This window comes from Periplaneta americana, chromosome 2 (assembly GCF_040183065.1).
Source record: "Periplaneta americana isolate PAMFEO1 chromosome 2, P.americana_PAMFEO1_priV1, whole genome shotgun sequence".
Lineage (NCBI taxonomy): Eukaryota > Metazoa > Arthropoda > Insecta > Blattodea > Blattidae > Periplaneta > Periplaneta americana.
In genome coordinates, this window is record NC_091118.1 from 177,319,934 (window position 1) to 177,339,019 (window position 19,086).

The following is a 19,086-nucleotide window of genomic DNA, read 5'->3' on the forward strand; positions in this document are numbered from 1 at the left end:
ATAATAATGATGATGTTTAAAGTGTTTGAAAGTGTTATAGTCGTAAGGTAAGCCTCAGAATTGAAGATATTTTGTAACATCATAGCAATTTTTAAACACATGCTTCTCAATTTTGGGTTTCGTGTTTCTGCCATCTAGCGTCAAAAGTTTCCTTTAATACGAAAAATTAACACCACTGCCACCTGGCGAGTGAAATTCGAACTACTTACTCAAGTGGAAACTTTTGATGGGGTATGCTATCGGTTCGAGTTTGGTAACCGTAGCAACAGATGGAGAAGTAGTATAATCATGAAGTGTTTTGTTTTGTATTGGCAGAGTCGTATATTGGCAGTTCGACGTGATCGTCAGTGCATATCGAGTGTTGTATGTGACATTTGTTTCATGAAAATTTAGTTTTAATATTTTATTATGGTGAACGTAATAGATGAAAATAATTTGCGTGTTGTGCGATTTAAGGTAAGTTTTACCAACTATGTCTTATTTTTCATAAACATTTATGACATGCCGGCATTTGAAACATCGATTAGGAGCGAAATGAAAAGGGCCAAATTTCTTATTTGGAGAGCCCAAAATTTGACATGCCCTTCGAACGGCCTGCCTTATGTTTATCTAAATAGCATGATAAAGTTTTCATGTGACACTTCAAAAAATTATTATAGATTGTTTAATGGGACTGACGTCTGTCACTGAAGAAAGATACAATTAATTAATTGTGAAGCGATATGTTTAATCTGCAGTAATAGTATGGGCAAAATTAATAAATTACTGGTACTTTACGAAATTGTCAGCGAAATGGTTGAAAATTGAATGGGTCAAAAGATGTAAAAGCCGATTCACACGGGGATAGTTTACAGGAGTCAAGTGCTTGAAGTAACTCGACTTCCACTGTGTGATATGGTCGAGACAGTCAAGTTGTGACTTGGCGGTCAAGCAGAATTTGACTTTACTCGTCAACTTGTGTGTCCACTTTCCCATCACGTGACCAATTTGACTCCATTACTTTCCTCGTCTGAATGCTAACTTGTAGCAAGTAGCAACTTGCAAGCAGACATTGTAGATAGTGTGCGATCGTTTAAATTAATTGCTAATTAATTTAGGTACTGTATCTAATTTGAGACTAATTTAACTTTCAAACCCCACATTTTAACAATTAATAATTCTGCTTGGATTTGTAATTCAAAATTATTCAACCAATCACCTGTTTTTAGGTTAGGCCTACACCTGGGTAGAAGCAAGTGGAATGAGCTACAATAATTTGGAATCCTCGTTGCAAAAACAACGTTCATTCTATCGAGTTGATACAGAATAAATTCCTTTGGTTCCTATATTATAAGATATTCAAAATACCTTGTCCATTCCAGATTCCAACTACTTAGATTATTGAGATGAATTTTTTGTTTCCATACGTTCAATGACAGAAGAATGACTTACTCGATATTTCTCAGAAAATTGTGAACAAAAATAATACCGATTCCGCTGAAATACTCAAACTAATTTCAGTTTATATCCCTCCAGATATATATAGAATAAATTTGATATTTAATATCACTTACTTACTGGCTTTTAAGGAACCTGCAGGTTCAATGCCGCCCTCATACAAGCCCGCCATTGATCCCTATCCTGAGCAAGATTAATACAGTCTCTGTCATCATAGCCCACCGCCCTCAAATCCATTTTAATATTATCTTCCCATCTACGTCTCGGCCTCCCCAAAGGTCTGTTTCCCTCCGGCATCCCAACTAACACTCTATATGCATTTCTGGATTTGCCCATACGTGCTACATGCCCTGCCCATCTCAAACGTCTGGATTTAATGTTCCCAATTATGTCAGGTGAAGAATACAATGCGTGCAGTTCTGCGTTGTGTAACTTTCTCCATTCTCCTGTAACTTCATCCCTCTTAACCCTAAATATTTTCCTAAGCACCTTATTCTCAAACACCCTTAACCTATGTCCCTCTCTCAAAGTGAGAGTCCAAGTTTCACAACCATATAGAACAACCGGTAATATAACTGTTTTATAAATTCTAACTTCAAGATTTTTTGACAACAAACTGGATGATAAAAGCTTCTCAACCGAATAATAACAGACATTGCCCATATTTATTCTGTGTTTAATTTCCTCCCGAGTATCATTTATATTTGCTACTGTTGCTCCCAGGTATTTGAATTTTTCCATCTCTTCAAAGGATAAATTTCCAATTTTTATATTCCCATTTCTCGTCACGAGACATAATCATATACTTTGTCTTTTCGGGATTTACTTCCAAACCTATCTCTTTACTTGCTTCAAGTAAAATTCCCGTATTTTCCTTAATCGTTTGTGGATTTTCTCCTAACATATTCACGTCATCCGCATAGATAAGCAAAATCCTTAACTTTTCAAATCCATGTCCAAAAAATATCCCTTACAAATTCAACCATTTTCACTTCCAAAATCATCGGAACTACCTCAGCTAATTTCTTCCTACTACTATCACTACTATCAATAATACTACTACTACCACCACCACCACCACCACCACCACCACCACCGCCGCCGCCGCTACTTCTACTACTACTACTACGCAATTTTCGTTTTGCCACGGATTCTGGAACGGGTGCATATACTCGGTGGAGGTTGCCAGTGAGGTACCTGATAAATTGGCCCTCCCACACCTTTTGACTCATTAACAGGTCTAGATATTCAAGTTGCATCATTCTTACGTAATGCGGACTGATAACAGTTTTGGAATATAAGCAATAATGACAAAGGAAAATGATTCACGAACGTGACGCACAGTTTACCATTATAGCTATGTTTTTACGTGATTCATAACAGTTCACTCCTTTTATCGTGTTTGAATGATATTACTGTTAATAGTTTATTTTCTTGAACTATAACTTGGATGCCAAGAAGGTGACTGGGAGGCATGGAGATAGAGCTCCACGCTTTCATTATGTCGGCACTAGAATGAGGTGGTGTACTCGGCAACACTATCCGACCGCCTGTTTACCCCCGGAAAGGTCCGGTACTCAACAGGAGCCTGGGTGGACTTTGGGACCGTTCTGGAAATTTGGTAACGAGAAAGGTCCCATCACCACATGAGGGAGAGACCGTGTGAAGTACGCTACTTCCTAAAGTAGCATCAACAAATCAAATAGAAATAGATCCAGAGGCAGACAGAATAATTATCTCATGCCTCCATGTTAATTATACATCAGTTCTGTCATTCGAACCAGGTATCCAGCTACTGAAACCATTATTCCTGTTTATTTATTTCCCCTGGTGTGTAATACCTTGTGACACATCAAATATAGTGGAGCGAGACGGACCGCGTGAAAAACCACAAGGCACGAAGTTCATCTTACACTTCTGTTTCCATGTAGGGTTGCCATTTTTTCAAAATAAAAAGGGAAGATTTTTGCAGGCATAATATTATGTTTGATGACACATGCGTTATTAATTTCTATTAAATGACTTATTAAAATAACATGGATGTATCTATTGTAGCAGTAACAAATATAAATGACACTTGGGAGGAAATGAAACGCAGAATAAATATGGGAAATGCCTGTTATTATTCGGTTGAGAAGCTTTTGTCATCTAGTCTTCTGTCAAAAAATCTGAAAGGAAGAATTTATAAAACAGTTATATTACCGGTTGTTTTGTATGGTTGTGAAACTTGGACTCTCACTTTGATAGAGGACCAGAGATTAAGGGTGTTTGAGAATAAGGTTCTTAGGAAAATATTTGTGGCTAAAAGGGATGAAGTTACAGGAGAATGGAGAAAGTTACACAACGCAGAGCTGCACGCATTGTATACTTCACCTGACATAATTAGGAACATAAAATCCAGACGTTTGAGATGGGCAGGACATGTAGCACGTATGGGTGAATCCAGAAATGCATATAGAGTGTTAGTTGGGATGCCGGAGGGAAAAAGACCTTTGGGGAGGCCGAGACGTAGATGGGAAGATAATATTAAAATGGATTTGAGGGAGGTGGGATATGATGGTAGAGACTGGATTAATCTTGCTTAGGATAGTGACCAATGGCGGGCTTATATGAGGGCGTCAATGAACCTCCGGGTTCCCTTAAAAGCCAATAAGTAAGTATCTATTGTAGACACTCACAGTTGTATCAATTACAATTTATTCTTTCACAATACTTTGGTATTTTGAACCTGATTTAGCTTCATTTAGCAATTTACTGTCATCCTTTAATACTATATTAGTCAGTACAATACTTATGGTTGAGGTTCTGGCTGATATGTACATCTATTATGAGGCAATACATCTCGCTTGACGATTGTGTCAGAGGAAGAACAATTGTTTGTATGCATCTGAAGTATGATTAGTAGAATATGTAGCTAATCGGCGATGTATGCTGGAATCCTGGAATCTGGAGGGAAAATTCCCTCCTCGGGCTACTCCGTGAATTCGTCTCTGGTACGAGTGACGTCTGAGTATACCTTTCATGTCAAACCGTTACCATTTTTCTTTCTTTTTAGGTGATGCATAAACGTCTCACGGCAAAAAAATATTATTATTTGACTTTAATTAAATTGCACTCTTTATTTATGATTAAAGCTTCTTTTTCAGCATGGAGTACTGTAAAGTTTTGAAGTATTTTTCCATAAATATCTAGAAGTCTATATTTTACGGCATCATATTACTGTGTCTGTATGCATTGAATGATAAGAAAGTAGCCTTCGGCGTAGCTCAGTCGAAGTTTCGCTCAGATGTGGGTTCGATTCCCGCTTGGGTTGATTACCTGGTTGGTTTTTTCCGAGGTTTTCTGCAACCGTAAAGCGAATGTCAGTAATCTATGGCGAATTCTCAGCCTTATCTCGCCAAATACTATCTCGTTACCACCAATCCCATCGACGCTAAATAATTAACTCCGTAGTTGATGCAGTGTCGTTAAATAACCAACTAAAAATTATAAAGTAAGTAGAAGTATATAGATGTTAATGTTATGTTTTATTTAACGACGCTCGCAACTGCAGAGGTTATATCAGCGTCGCCGGATGTGCCGGAATTTTGTCCCGCAGGAGTTTTTTTTACATGCCAGTAAATCTACTGACATGAGCCTATCGCATTTAAGCACACTTAAATGCCATCGACCTGGCCCGGGATCGAACCCGCAACCTTGGGCATAGAAGGCCAGAGCTATACCAACTCGCCAACCAGGTCGACCGAAGTATCTATATATATATATATATATATATATATATATATATATATATATAATTTGAACTGGTAATGGAAATTACGGGAAAACGGCTGAACGGATTTTAATGAGCGACCCCTCATTTTCACGCCTGGCATCCAAAGTTTTTCGGAAAAATAGTAGTTTTCACTGAAATGTCAATTTTCCTACATAATTTTCCTATTTTCCAAAATCCATCTGTTGTCAGTTTTGAGAACTAATTTTATTGAATCACGGCCGACTTGATTGAATTTCAGAACAAAACACACACTACAATAAACAATAGGCTATGACCTGCAGGATTGCCGACATATTTAGAGCTCAATTCAATTTGTTATTAATAACTGATTCTGCAGTGTAAAATTTTCTGAGTACAGCTGTGTATTGGATATTCAAATCTACGAAACTTGAGGTGGTTTGATGGCATTATTACCATTAGAAATTAAATATTATCATTAATTGTACATAATATTGAAGTTATATTGATGACATGAAAGTGAAACGTTTTGAGGTTATGTAAGTAAATGCAGAGAATATCTTAATTTAGATCTTCATTTCTATAATTTACTGAGTGACTGCTATATATAACTACAAAACTTAAGTAAGATAATAATATTGTTATTAAAAATTAAATATTTTTATACTTATTAACCCAGTGGGTTTAGGTATTTTTCATATACTTAATGGCGGTGTAGTGTAGATATTGATATGTGTCATTGTCTTCAGTATTGGCTCGAGAGAGCGCAAAAATTATAGTTCCTAAGGAAAGATCAAAAGGTATTACTTACTGATAAAATAAGAGGCCTAGAAAATTTTGTAGTCTCCAGATTATTTCAGCAAGATCTCTTAGTGGGATAAAATGATTTTACGCTCTACATTTCAAGTTCTACATGCAGCATCTATACGAAAATGCTATTGTTCGAAAGCTTAGCAAACCTGACATTTTTTTAACTTTTACCTACAATCCACAATGACCTGAAATAGCTACTGCTATCGTCCTGACATTGATACTTGCGTTTTCGCGTTGAAACTCAAAAACTGGAGTTGGATAGGTTCAAGAAAAAGTATTTGGCCTAAAAAAAATCCATTCAGAGGGAGTATGTTTCATTATTATGGAAGCAAATAACTATCAAAAAGACAAGTATTCTTCATTGAAAATAAATCTGAAAAATTTTTATTTGAACGTCTAACAAACTTAGTTTGCAGCAGCATTTGCTGCACAAGCCACTAGTATAGATATAATTAGTTCATGAGATGTTGGAAATTTATCTCCTGTACCCCTCTGCTGAGATGTGCTTGATGTTGCTATGAGTTGCCCAGCTTGATTAAATTCTTCTTACTCGGGTGGTCCCTCCCTCAAATTCAAAATGCTGGTGCCGCCACTGGATTTGTGATAGGTTGCACGAAGTGAATAAGGAATTCAAAGTATCCCCTATGTGCGTCTGTAGCAGGGCGAGTTGTCGCATTGGAAAGCTCGGACATGTACCATTCCCACGGTCCTGTAGGAGGTTGTTATGCAAGCAGCAGCCAGTTAACTTGCCATACGGATACATTTATCACCGCTTACAAGACTAAATGGTTTGTCGTCGTAAAAATGGGTACTAAGAAATGTAATAGTGCCGGTGATATACATGCTGTAAACGATATATCCTGCCATACTTACACAGGTGGTATAGAACAGTTCGCTGAACAAGGGAATCGATATTATAAAATTACTCTCGCTATACATTTTACGCGTCTTACAGTTCTTTTACCATGTTTCGAATTACCGCTTAAATGAATAGGGTTTAAATCTTATGATGGAAGTTGCATCCTCTTAGACGTTCCTTAGTTTGCACTTCTTCCTCCTACTTTTACTCCTCCCATGTTCTGAAAACAGTTCTTCATCAAATCCTCCAAGTAGATGCTAAACAGGGTAGGTGATAAAGGGCATCCTTGTCGTACTCCTCTACCAATTTCATTTCCTTCAGACATTCCTTTTCCTATCCTGACTTTGACTCGTTGTTTCATATATAGGTTACTGCACAGCCTCCTGTCTTTCCAATCCACACTTATTTTCTTCAGGATGTCCATCAGTTTGTTCCAATCCATTCTGTCAAACGCCTTTTCTATGTCCACAAATACTATATACACTTCTTTATTCTTATCTAGGTATCTTTCGCCGATTGTCCATAGTAGTCCAATTGCATCTCTCGTACCTTTTCCTTTTCTGAAGCCAAACTGCTCTCCTTCCAACTGTCTTTCCATCTTAGAACATAAACGTCGATTCAGTATTCGCAGGATAATCTTCACCGAGTGCGATATCAGACTGAAAGTCCTAAACTCGTTACATTTCTTAGCATTATTTTTCTTCGTTATTGATAGCAACACTGTCTCCGTAAAATCTTCAGGTCATTCGCCTTTCTCATATATTTCGTTGCAAAATGATAGAATTTCCTTCTTGTTAAATGGGATATCGATGCTTTAGTTGCTGCTGTTTATAGCAAACTGTGGTATGGGATAAAAGAGACAAGCACTGTACCACAGTAAGAGAAATGTAATATTGTTAACAGTTTGGGAACTTTCATAAAGATAAGCAAGTTAAAAAAACTTACGTAAAAACCGCGGATGGTTTTCTTTTTTTCACACAAAAAAGTTAATCGTTTTCTTCATTGTTTTATATACACTTTTAACACTTATATAATCACTGATTAACTGTACACAACTTCTTTACCGTGTTACCTTTATAGGAAATTATCTTGCTGACTAGTTTCGAAGTGTTACTCTACATTGCCCAAAGCCTAGTGAAGGTCCGGATAGTGCAGGACCTTCATTGGGTTTTGGACAATGAAACACTTCGAAACTAGCCAGTCAGGTAATTTTCTAAAACGTTAACACGGTAAAGAAGTTGTAAAGTTAAGGGGACCCGGAACGTTCTATACCTGCAATGTTAAATGTGAGGAACTTTTTTTCCTAGACTTTTGACACTGAAGCCTGTGTGATGTATCTTGTCCCATTGTGAAAAGAGAGAGAAAGGAGATATGTCTTACCTCGTCTGTGTTGTTATAGCGATGGGGGGAGTGAAGGATGCCGTCCATCCATCCAGTGGCGGAAGGGACTAGTTGATGCATTCTGTAGCGCAAAATAAAATAACAAAATATCTCTGTTCATACTGTGTAGTTCCGTCACTGAGCTTGTCTTTCAAGAAACTGAGTTGCGGTATCCTGTACAATAACAAGGTTTTGAAAGCAATCCCGAAAATTTACAACCCTCCTATAATATCCACCCTAATTTGAAGGGACTTGGTTTTATTGCTACTGAAACAAGATAAACCTTACCAGGTATAGGAATCTGATGTTTTCACTGTAGTATTAGTATATTACATATTTTAACACTTTTTACCCTAGGGATTTGATATGTCATTTGTCTTAAATATATTATCTTTTTTTTGTAATTAATTTTTTTTCATGTATATTTTTACTGCTTCATTGTACATGAAATATTTAATTAATAAAATATTTAAAAAAAAGGTTGTACTGTATTACAAGATGTAAAATATGTATTTAAGTCCTGTAAATGTCAAGTCTTTAGCTCTATAGTTTAGAAGAAAATGTTTGTTATGCATGCAAAAAATAAACTTGTGGGAATTGAAGTTCAAAGTTTCAGTTAATCTTGAGGCAATTACCTACTGAAAAAAAAAAAATGTTATACAGTTTTTTAGATTCAAAACTTTATTTTTTTGCACCTGGTCAGTTTTCATTTTGACTACCGGTAAATCAATTTGACAGTTAATATTTGAGGAGAAAAATTCGCTCCTGCACCGGGGATCGAACCCGGGTTCTTGGTTCTACGTACCAAGCGCTCTGACCACTGAGCTACGCCGAATTCAATCCACAGTATCGGACCGAACCCTCCTCCTTCAATGTTTCCCTTTGTGGCCTGACTCCAAATTAGGCATATAATTATGTTCACATATATGTCCAATGTCAACTGCCATTATACTAGGAGTGCACTCAGCTGAGTGACTTGTTTGGCCGGGAGTAATCTGTACAGACATATGCACTGCAGCTGTGAGAATATTATAGATTTATTAATTTGTCCTACAGAATAATATCTGTTGACATTGGACATATAAGTCAACATATATGCCTAACTTGGAGTCAGGCCACGAAGGGAAACATTGAAGGAGGAGGGTTCGGTCCGGTACTGTGGATTGAATTCGGCGTAGCTCAGTGGTCAGAGCGCTTGGTACGTAGAACCAAGGAACCCGTGTTCGATCCCCGGTGTCGGAGCGAATTTTTCTCCTCAAATATTAATTGTCATTATTACAGATATTATTCTGTAGGACAAATTAATAAATCTATAATATTATAATAAATCAATTTGGTTTGTAGAGTCAGGGTCTGTAACTGTCGTGCAAAGAAACTCCGTCAGTAGAAAGACTCCTGCATGTAAATAATGCAAAAAGTTATTATTTTAAAATTTAGAGAAACTGGTAATATGGAAGATTTGCCCCTTAGTAGCGTCCTAGGGCCTCTCAAACTATTGACAGCTTCCAAACATCATTTACACGCAGTCATTAAAAGTTGATTCACAGAGCTATCCCAACTTAATAATATCTTGCATAAGCGATTACATATGAATGCTTACAAAATGCTGATTGCTCACTCTTTAAAGCCAAATGGTACCTGCGGCGTTTGAATTTGCATGTACCGTGCTTAATTTGATTAAAAACAACGTTGATTACATCAAGAATGTGCTGTTTACACGTGAAACTAATTTTCACGTGTCAAGTCATGTTAATAGACATAACTTTCGAATATGGGGCAGAGAAAACCCTCACAACATTGGTGACCTTATGCGTGATAGCCTTAAGGTAAATGTTTAGTGTGGACTCGTGCATAACAAGTTGATAGACTCTTTCGTATTTACAGAGAAGACAGAGGTTTTTCTTGGCTTGGTACATTTGTACCTCATGACCAGGCTTCGAGACTTTGGACCCGATACAATAAGTTTACTGTGCATGTACTATAGGTTGTTGACTCGCTGCAGGTAGTGAAAGGTAGAGATGTGTTGAGGTATATAACAACGTTGCTATTTAGAATAGAGTACGGTAGTATGGGGAAACATACATATATGGACATTCTGAAAGTAAATATGCATTACACAATGACAGTGTCAAAAGAATGTGAAAAGCATTTATTTTCCTGTCTTTTATAGGTATTTGTGTTTAATTAGTGTTAATGGTGGAAATAAACATGTAGCAATTTTAATTTCTTCATTTATCCTATTGGTCGTCTTTTCGAAGTGCAGTTACAGTACCGAATTGCAATGTACTACAAGATACATTCTCAGTGTCTCAAACGTAAATCTTTTCCGGTTATCTGCCAAACACAGTTTGTACTTTGAAAAGCTGCGCTCTACGTCGCATGACGTGATAGGAGCAAAACGAAAAAAAAAACTAACATCATTGCAGTCTCTAAGAGACAGTCTTTTATTCTCGGGTGACTCTATGTCCACTAATTTGCTGTTTATATTACACAGTGATCCATATCCGTTATTTTTACATAAAATTGATTTCCACTTCTGTTTCACACGTTCAGTACCCGGTGTACTTGGTGTCTCATTAATTCTCTGTGCCATTTGCTCAACTAATTTGAGGGCTTCCGGCATCTCTTGCTCTGATTTTTCTAATCATGTAATAGTTTCAGACACAGTTTGAAAATAGATTTGTATGAAAACCAAATTATTCGTCAGAACCTTCAAATCCAGAGCGTTTTCCTTTGCGTATTTGTTGGCATTCATTCTACAGTACTCCCACCCACTGTACGCTTTACCACTATACTCAGTACGCCGTTATGCGGATTTCCCACTGAACTGTTCTATCGGGTCCGAAGTCTCGAAGCCTGCTCATGACCTAAGAGAAAGAACTACTCTACAGCCATTAGTAATTTTTCAGTGGGATGGTACATTCAAGTGCATTGATGAACGGATGGTATAAACAAAATACTATTTACAACAACCCCAATGTACGAGTGGCAGTTGCAATCTGTAGGTCTCATGTGGTCAGAAGATGTAAACAACAAATCGTCGTCTTTGTTTTTACGAAACCTCCTATGTGACAGTACAGAGTACAATTGCTTCAGGAGAAAAAAGAAGTAATTAAATACCTATAGGCCTACATAAGAATATTAGATAACTCAGTAGAAAACGTTGGTGGATTTGATGACATCAAAGACATCGTCGAAGATCAGTGTAGGCCTATTGATATTTATTAATGGAGAAAAATTCGTTCCGGCACTGGGAATCGAATCCAGTACCTTCAGCTTGGCGCGCTGAGTGCTCTTACCATCTGAGCTATGCCGAGACCCGATCCACAGTGCATAAAGTTCACGTTCCTCACAGTACTTCAACATGTGCATCATGTCAAGACGGTATGCTATCTCTTAGTAGGTATTTGCCAACATATCAGTGAATGTGAGAATGATTTGGGCAAATTTGAGGCTGATCGACTGAATGTGAAGACCAATAACTGGGTGAATATGAGGCTGATCGAGTGGATAGAAGAACGATTAAGTGAATGTGAGAATGACTGGGAGATTATGAAGTTGAATGAGTGAATGTGATACAGCTGACCAGCGGTTTTGGCGTGTGTCCTAAAGTATAGTGCCCAGTTTTTGAGCATGATGTTAGTGCAGCTGAGAATGGTAGCACTTACTATACACGTCACATCAGCCATTTGCCAAACACAGTTGTCAGACTGACTACGGTAAAGGTAAGATACTAGCACTCAACGTTCCTATTACTTCTTTCACACGCCAAAAACGGTGACGCGGACTGTAATGGCTGGGCGAATATGAGGCTAATTGAGTAAATGTGGTGACGAATAAGTGAGTTTGATAATTATTGGGCAAATATGAGGGTAAAAAAATTAAATTATAATTTATTTAACGACGCTCGCAACTGCCGAGGTTATATCAGCATCGCTGGTGTGCCGGAATTTTGTCCCGCAGGAGTTCCTTTACATGCCACTAAATCTAGTGACATGAGTCTGTCGCATTTAAGGGGTTAGGTACAGCTTACAGCAGTAAAATTTTTGGAAATATTCAACATTTATTTTCCTCCATTACTGTATCTTGTACAGTAATGGAAATTGATATGTATAGAACAATGTCCTTCTGTTATATGAAAAAAATATTTTTATGATTTTATAAAAAAATTATTTATATTTTTCTTTTTTCAAAATTCAAAATGTTGGCAGTTCACTGTGTAGTGATGAAGCATTTCCCTCATATAACTAAAAAACTTATTAACTTTTTCATGTTCTCTCTCTTTTATTTTATTGCTGAAACTCATGTTTACAATATCATGCTCTTTCAACTACATTCCTTAATAAATATATTATTTTTATTTTGTGTAATAGAAAATACTGATATTTGACCATTTTTTAAAATGAATTTATTTTTTATCAGACAATCTAGTCTATCAACGGTAGAGAAGTTATCTTGCATCATATTGTAAATAGGACATTCATAAATACACACAAAAATGTCATCACAGAATGTTGGATAGTTTTTTAGTTATGTGGGAAACGCTTCATCACTGCACAGTGAACTGAATTTTGAAAAAAAAAAAAAATGTAATTTTTTTTAATCGTAAAAATACTTTTTTCGTATACCAAAAGGACAGTGTTTTACACATAGGCCTATTAATTTTCATTATTGTACAAGATACAGTAATGGAGAAAAAATATAGAATATTTCCAAAATTTTACTGCTGTAAACTGTACCTAACCCCTTAAAGCACGCCTAAATGCCGGGATCGAACCCGCAACCTCGGGCACAGAAGGCCAGCGCTATACCAACTGCGCCACTCAGGGCGACATATGAGGATGATCGAGTGAATGTGGAGACGAATAAGGGAATGTGATAATGACTGGACGAATATGAAGATGATCGAGTGAATGTGATAATGATTGAGGAATAAAGAAGACGATCGAGTTAATATGGGGAAGAATAAGTGAATGTGATAATTATTGTAATTATTGCATGAATGTGGAGTTTATTGATTTAGATTAATGTGGTGTTGATTGAGTGAACGTGAGTCTTGATATGGTTGGATGAATGTGGAGTTGGATAGGCTAAGTGAATAAATGGATAAATTGAATTAGTAGATTATTGGGTGCGGATTGAGATAATGAAGTATGATTCGGTAGATAATTGAGTGACTGTGGGCATAGTTAAAGTGAATAATCATATAGCCTAATTAACGGAATGCACTTTGTCATTTGTGTCAACGTTGGCTACTATTGCTTCCTACCTCAGAGACGTTAATGTGTGTTCGATATTAGCAGTTTCTACTTTACAAAATACAATACCGTATAAAGAGAGTGGAAATTGTTCGTCTAATACGCCGGTTTTACGGTCGGGCAATTTTACGATTGAGTTGTGGCCACAAACATAAAAGTAACTGATCCACTTGTTCTACTTTACGTAGTCAAACAACCTGTAAAAACAAAGTGCTGCGAAAACTATTAATACACTATGCAAAATTTGAAACAGGCAGTTTTATCTTCTATTAAAATGCGAAAATTTCCGGTTTTATATTGTATTTTGTAGGGAAACTTTGTTTACCATCGAAACTCTTTACTTGCTTCAACATCGTATTTTAATAACTCAGTTCATCAAATGTGAGCTGAAGTTCAGACGACCGATTCTTAATTAGTAGTGTAGGATTGGATTCCTGTAAATAATAATATGAAACATCTCAATTTAGGAAGGTATTTGGGATTTCCCAGTGTCTGATCGGGTCAAAAACCTTGATAGAGCTGATATTTAACCAGCGTATAGATAATTATACAGTATGGACACTTCGCGTCGGTACCTTTGATGTAGCAGGACTGATTTCAATGACCTTCAAACCAGTTTGAGCGTCAGATTCTGCTTTCTTCCAGCAGTTGGCACTGACATCACACCAACTAGCAGTCGACACAGCGGAAATATAACACACAAATTAATACATCTAGGTACATTATTACTCAAATAAAATAAATTGGACCAATGAAATAATAAATCTGTCATTAACTGTAATGTCTAGACTCTTAGAGTTCCTTTATAATGAGAGTTGGGACGTTGACCCCAACAACAATTAAAATATGTAATGATTTGATAACACTGAAAATGGAAAAACAAAACTCCTATGAGAAGTAAAACCATATACCTATATTATATTGGATATAAATTAAATCAATTTGATACATAATTTTATAATGTATTATATTATTTTGTAATATAATTTATTATATATAAAATATAAAAAATTATTATTACAACTAGTTTGTCACTGAGAAATAAGGAAACGCTGTTAACTTGAATTTATTTGAAGGAAAGCGTTACTGGATTATGCAATAAGGTAGGTGTTGTTTGGGTCCTGTGTACCAACTCTATTCTCAATTATTATCTTAGCGTGTGCTCGATTACACTAACCCCTAGCGCTTGAAAGTGGAACTAAACGTTGGCGCACAGAGGAACAAAAGACAGGAAAATTCGCTCAGTGTCCATTCTTTATAATCCCTATTCACTGATTTAACCCTCTTGGTGAATTTCGATGAGTCCGGAGAGCCTAATTAGCAGGGAAAGGATTTATATGTAAATACATATTTACTTATAAAGCTAATATAATTTATATTTTGCATTATCTTTATGTTTCACAATGTGTAGGGTTGAAAAATCCTACTTTTATTTTCCATATTTTTCCATATTTTAGAGTTTAGTACATATTTTCGTTAATTTCCATATATTTTCCATATTTCATATAAAACAGTCCATATTATATTAGGTTTAACAATAAAACAAAACAAAATTCCATTAACTTTTAAAAATACATTTCAACAATAGAGATTTAAACACATGTTCAGTAATCCCTTTAACATCAGAGTTATTTGAAAATTAGCAGTCCTATCAACAATGGGAAAGTAAGTTACAAAACTGTATTAATTTAATTTAAAATTTTTAACAGACTTCAGTTGTGCAGCTCAACAGTTAAATGCCAGTCAGAGTACACATAGGTTCAGTTTTGTAAATCATACTATAAAGACGGTAAATATGCCAAAAGTACGTCATTCAGTCAATTTAAAATCAAAACTAACAAGTTACATTTCAGAATTTAAAGAAGATGGTTTATCAACTGACAATAAAATATTATTTTGTAATTTGTGTCAGTGTGCAGTATCATCTACACAAAAGTTCCTGGTGCAACAACACATTACAACTAGTAAACATCAGGCCAACAAACAACTAAATTCCAAGCAGAGACAATTGTTTTTAACACAACCAACAACATCGAATGTAAGATCTGAGTTTAACATCGACCTGTGCCGTTCTCTCATCTCTGCTGATATTCCTCTCTACAAACTAAAGAATAAGGTCTTCAGGGAATTCCTTGAAAAATATACTCAACATACAATCCCGGATGAGTCAACACTTAGGAAGACGTATGCTCCATCCATCTACGATGAGACAATACAGAAGATAAGAGATGAAATTAAAGATAGTTCAATTTGGGTTTCCATTGATGAGACTCCCGACAAAGAAGGTAGACTTGTTGGTAATGTAGTTATCGGTTTGTTAAGTAAACAATATTCTGAACGAATTCTTTTACATTGTGATGTTCTAGAAAAGTGCAATAACAAAACTATAGCTAAACTGTTCAACGAAGCTATGGGTATCCTGTGGCCAAAGGGTATTATGTACGATAATGTGTTATTCTTTATTAGCGATGCTGCCCCTTATATGGTCAAAGCTGGACAAGCATTATCTGTTGTATATCCTAAATTGACTCATTTTACTTGTGTGGCGCATGCATTTCATCGTGTGGCAGAAGTGGTCAGAGACAATTTCCCTAAAGTAGATTTGTTGATTTCATCAGTGAAAAAAGTATTTCTCAAAGCTCCCAGTAGAGTTAACGTGTTGAAAGAAATGTACCCTGAAATTCCATTGCCACCAAAGCCAATTTTAACTAGATGGGGTACATGGCTAGAAGCAGTTGAATATTATGCCGAACATATAGACTCTATTAACAATGTTCTCCTTGCATTGGACTCTGAAGATGCAGTCTCAATTGATACTGCGAAAACAGTTACCTGTGACATAAGTGTGAAGAATGACTTAGCTCACATTCAGCATACATTTTCATGCATCATAAAAACGCTCAAAAGTCTCCAAAATAGGCACCTTTCACTATCTGAAAGTTTTGAAATTATAAATAGTACTGTGGAACAACTGAATCGTGGTAGAGGTAAAGTTGCAGATGCAGTAAGAGCTAAGGTGGACACTGTACTTTCAAAAAACCCTGGATATGAAGAACTACAAAAGGTTGTTGCTGTGATGAGTGGTGAATCAACAGTGAAGATTAACTTGGACTTATCCCCAGCAGACATTGTGAAATTGAATTATGTACCAGTTACTTCTTGTGACGTCGAACGCTCTTTTAGTCAGTATAAATCTATCCTCAGAGACAATAGAAGAAGATTCACTTTTCAGCACTTGAAAGAAATGTTTGTAACCTATTGTTATGGTAACAGACAATAAAAATTGTGTTTTGTTGAAACTACATTGGAAGATAAGGTACGTCCATTATATTTTTTGTTTAGTTTGATTAAAATGTACCAATATTTAACGTACATAGTCATTTTTTTATAATTTTAAGTCCATATTTAATTCCATAATTTGGTAAAAATCCATATTTAATTCCATATTTTGGTAAAAATAACTACATATATATTTACATATTTCATATATTTTTAGTCCATATAAATCCGTTCCCTGCTAATTAGTCAAATACACTCCATGCTGGGGCCCCCTGCGATCTTTTAAGATGTGAAAGAGAAAGTGGTGTGCGGAAAGCAACGGGAAGCTACCGCACTTATCTTTCCGAAGAAAAACTGCAAACATGGCATGAGTCTTATGCACAGTTCTTTTGCATACCTCTGGAAAAAAGAACTAAGGAAGAGGGAAGAGGCTAGTTAAGTGCTTTGTGTGGATTGTGGCATTGTATGGAGCAGAAACATGGAGATTATAACCAGGCTTCGAGACTTCGGACCCAATAGAGCAGTTCAGTGGAAAATCCTCATAACGGCGTACTGAGTATAGTGGTAAAGCGTACAGTGGGTTGGGGTATTGTAGAATGAATGCCAACAAATACGCAAAGGAAAACGCTCTGGATTTGAACGTTCTGACGAATAATTTGGTTTTCATACAAACTGTGTCTGAAACTATTACACGGTTAGAAAAGTCAGAGCAAGAGATGCCGGAAGCCCTCAAATTAATTTAGAAAATGATGCAGAGAATTAATGAGACATCAAGTACACCGGTTACTGAACGTGTAAAACAGAAGTGGAAATCAATTTTATGTAAAAATAACGTATATGGAACATTGTGTAACATAAACAGCAAATTAGTGGACATAGAGTCACCCGAGAATAAAGGACTGTCTCTTGGAGACTGCAATGATGTTAGGTTTCTTCGTTTTCTCGTAACACGTCATGCGACGTAGAGCGCAGCTTTCTACAGTACAATCTTTGGCAGATAACCGAAAAAGATTTACGTTTGAGACACTGAGAATGTATCTTGTAGTAGGTACATTGCAATTCGGTACTGTAACTGCACTTCCTAAAGACGACCAATAGGGTACATGAAAAATTAAAATTGCTACATGCTTATTTCCACCATAAACACTGTGTATAATTAAACAGAAATGCTTATAGAAATCAGGAAAATAAATGCTTTTCACATTCTTTTGACATTATCATTGTGTAATGTATATTTACTTTCAGAATGTACATATGTGTGTTTCCCCATACTATCGTACTCTACTCTAAATAGCAACGTTGTTACCTCAACACATCTCTATCTACCTGCAGCGAGTCAACAATCTATAGTGCATGCACAGTAAACGTATTGTATCGGGTCCAAAGTCTCGAAGTCTGATTATAACGAAGTGAAGAAAACCGACAAGCATTTGAAATGTGGATATGGAAAAGAATGGAGCGTGTGAAATGGACAGATGGAATATGCTAGAAAGAGTGGTGAAGAAAGACTAATGCCAGAACTGATCAGGAAGAGAAAAAGGAATTGGTTGGGTTACTGGCTTAGAAGAAACTGCCTACTGAAGGATGCATTGGAAGGAGTGGTGAACGAGAGAAGAGTTCGGGGTAGAAGAAGGTATCAGATGACAACATTAAGATATATCGATCATATGCGGAGACTAAGAGAAAGGCAGAAAATAGGAAACATTGGAGAATGCTGGGTTTGCAGTGAAAGACCTGGTACAATTTTCTTTTCTCAAATAGCAAGTACAAGTTTATAAATTTCGCTAGATAAAGCGCTTCCACTCTCTTGTATTAATTCTGCTGAAATTTGATCGATACCTGGAGACTTGTACTTTTTCAGATTTTATATCGCAATTTCGACTTCTGAAAGTGTGAGTTCGGGTATAAATGGCTCAGCAGTTTGTATTTGAATTTTTGTCCCGATCATTTCTATTTGGCCTATGTATATTTAGTAGTTGTCCAAAATAGTTTTTCCATCTGCACAGGATCGAATGAGAGTCTGCAAGCAAGTCACCATTCTCATCCTTGATCACGTTTACCCTTGCCTGATATCCCTTCTTAAATAAAATTCCTTTATGCCCTTATATAAATCTCGAATGTTTTTATTCTTACTATTTGTTGCTACCTCATTAAATTTTTCCTTCAAGTAACCTCTCTTTTTATTCCTATATTATAAAAAATATATAACAAAATTATGTCTCAAATTTATTTAATATCTGTATACAAATTGTATGTATAGGCCTATAGTTTCACTTATAGGAGATTTGTTTTTCCACTTTCAGTGCTATCAAATCATTACATGTTTT

At 36.2% G+C, this 19,086-nt stretch overlaps 1 protein-coding gene across 2 annotated transcripts in view; it reads left to right on the forward strand.

The window, feature by feature from the left end:
- The first annotated feature begins 305 nt into the window (after positions 1-305).
- LOC138694855 (harmonin) overlaps positions 306-19,086 on the forward strand; it is a 521,763-nt gene continuing 502,982 nt past the window's right edge. For both annotated transcript variants that reach the window (XM_069818984.1, XM_069818985.1), the window contains exon 1: positions 306-456. In XM_069818984.1, the coding sequence (XP_069675085.1) occupies positions 409-456 (48 nt within the window). In that variant the 5' untranslated portion in view covers positions 306-408. The remainder of the gene's footprint in view (positions 457-19,086) is intronic.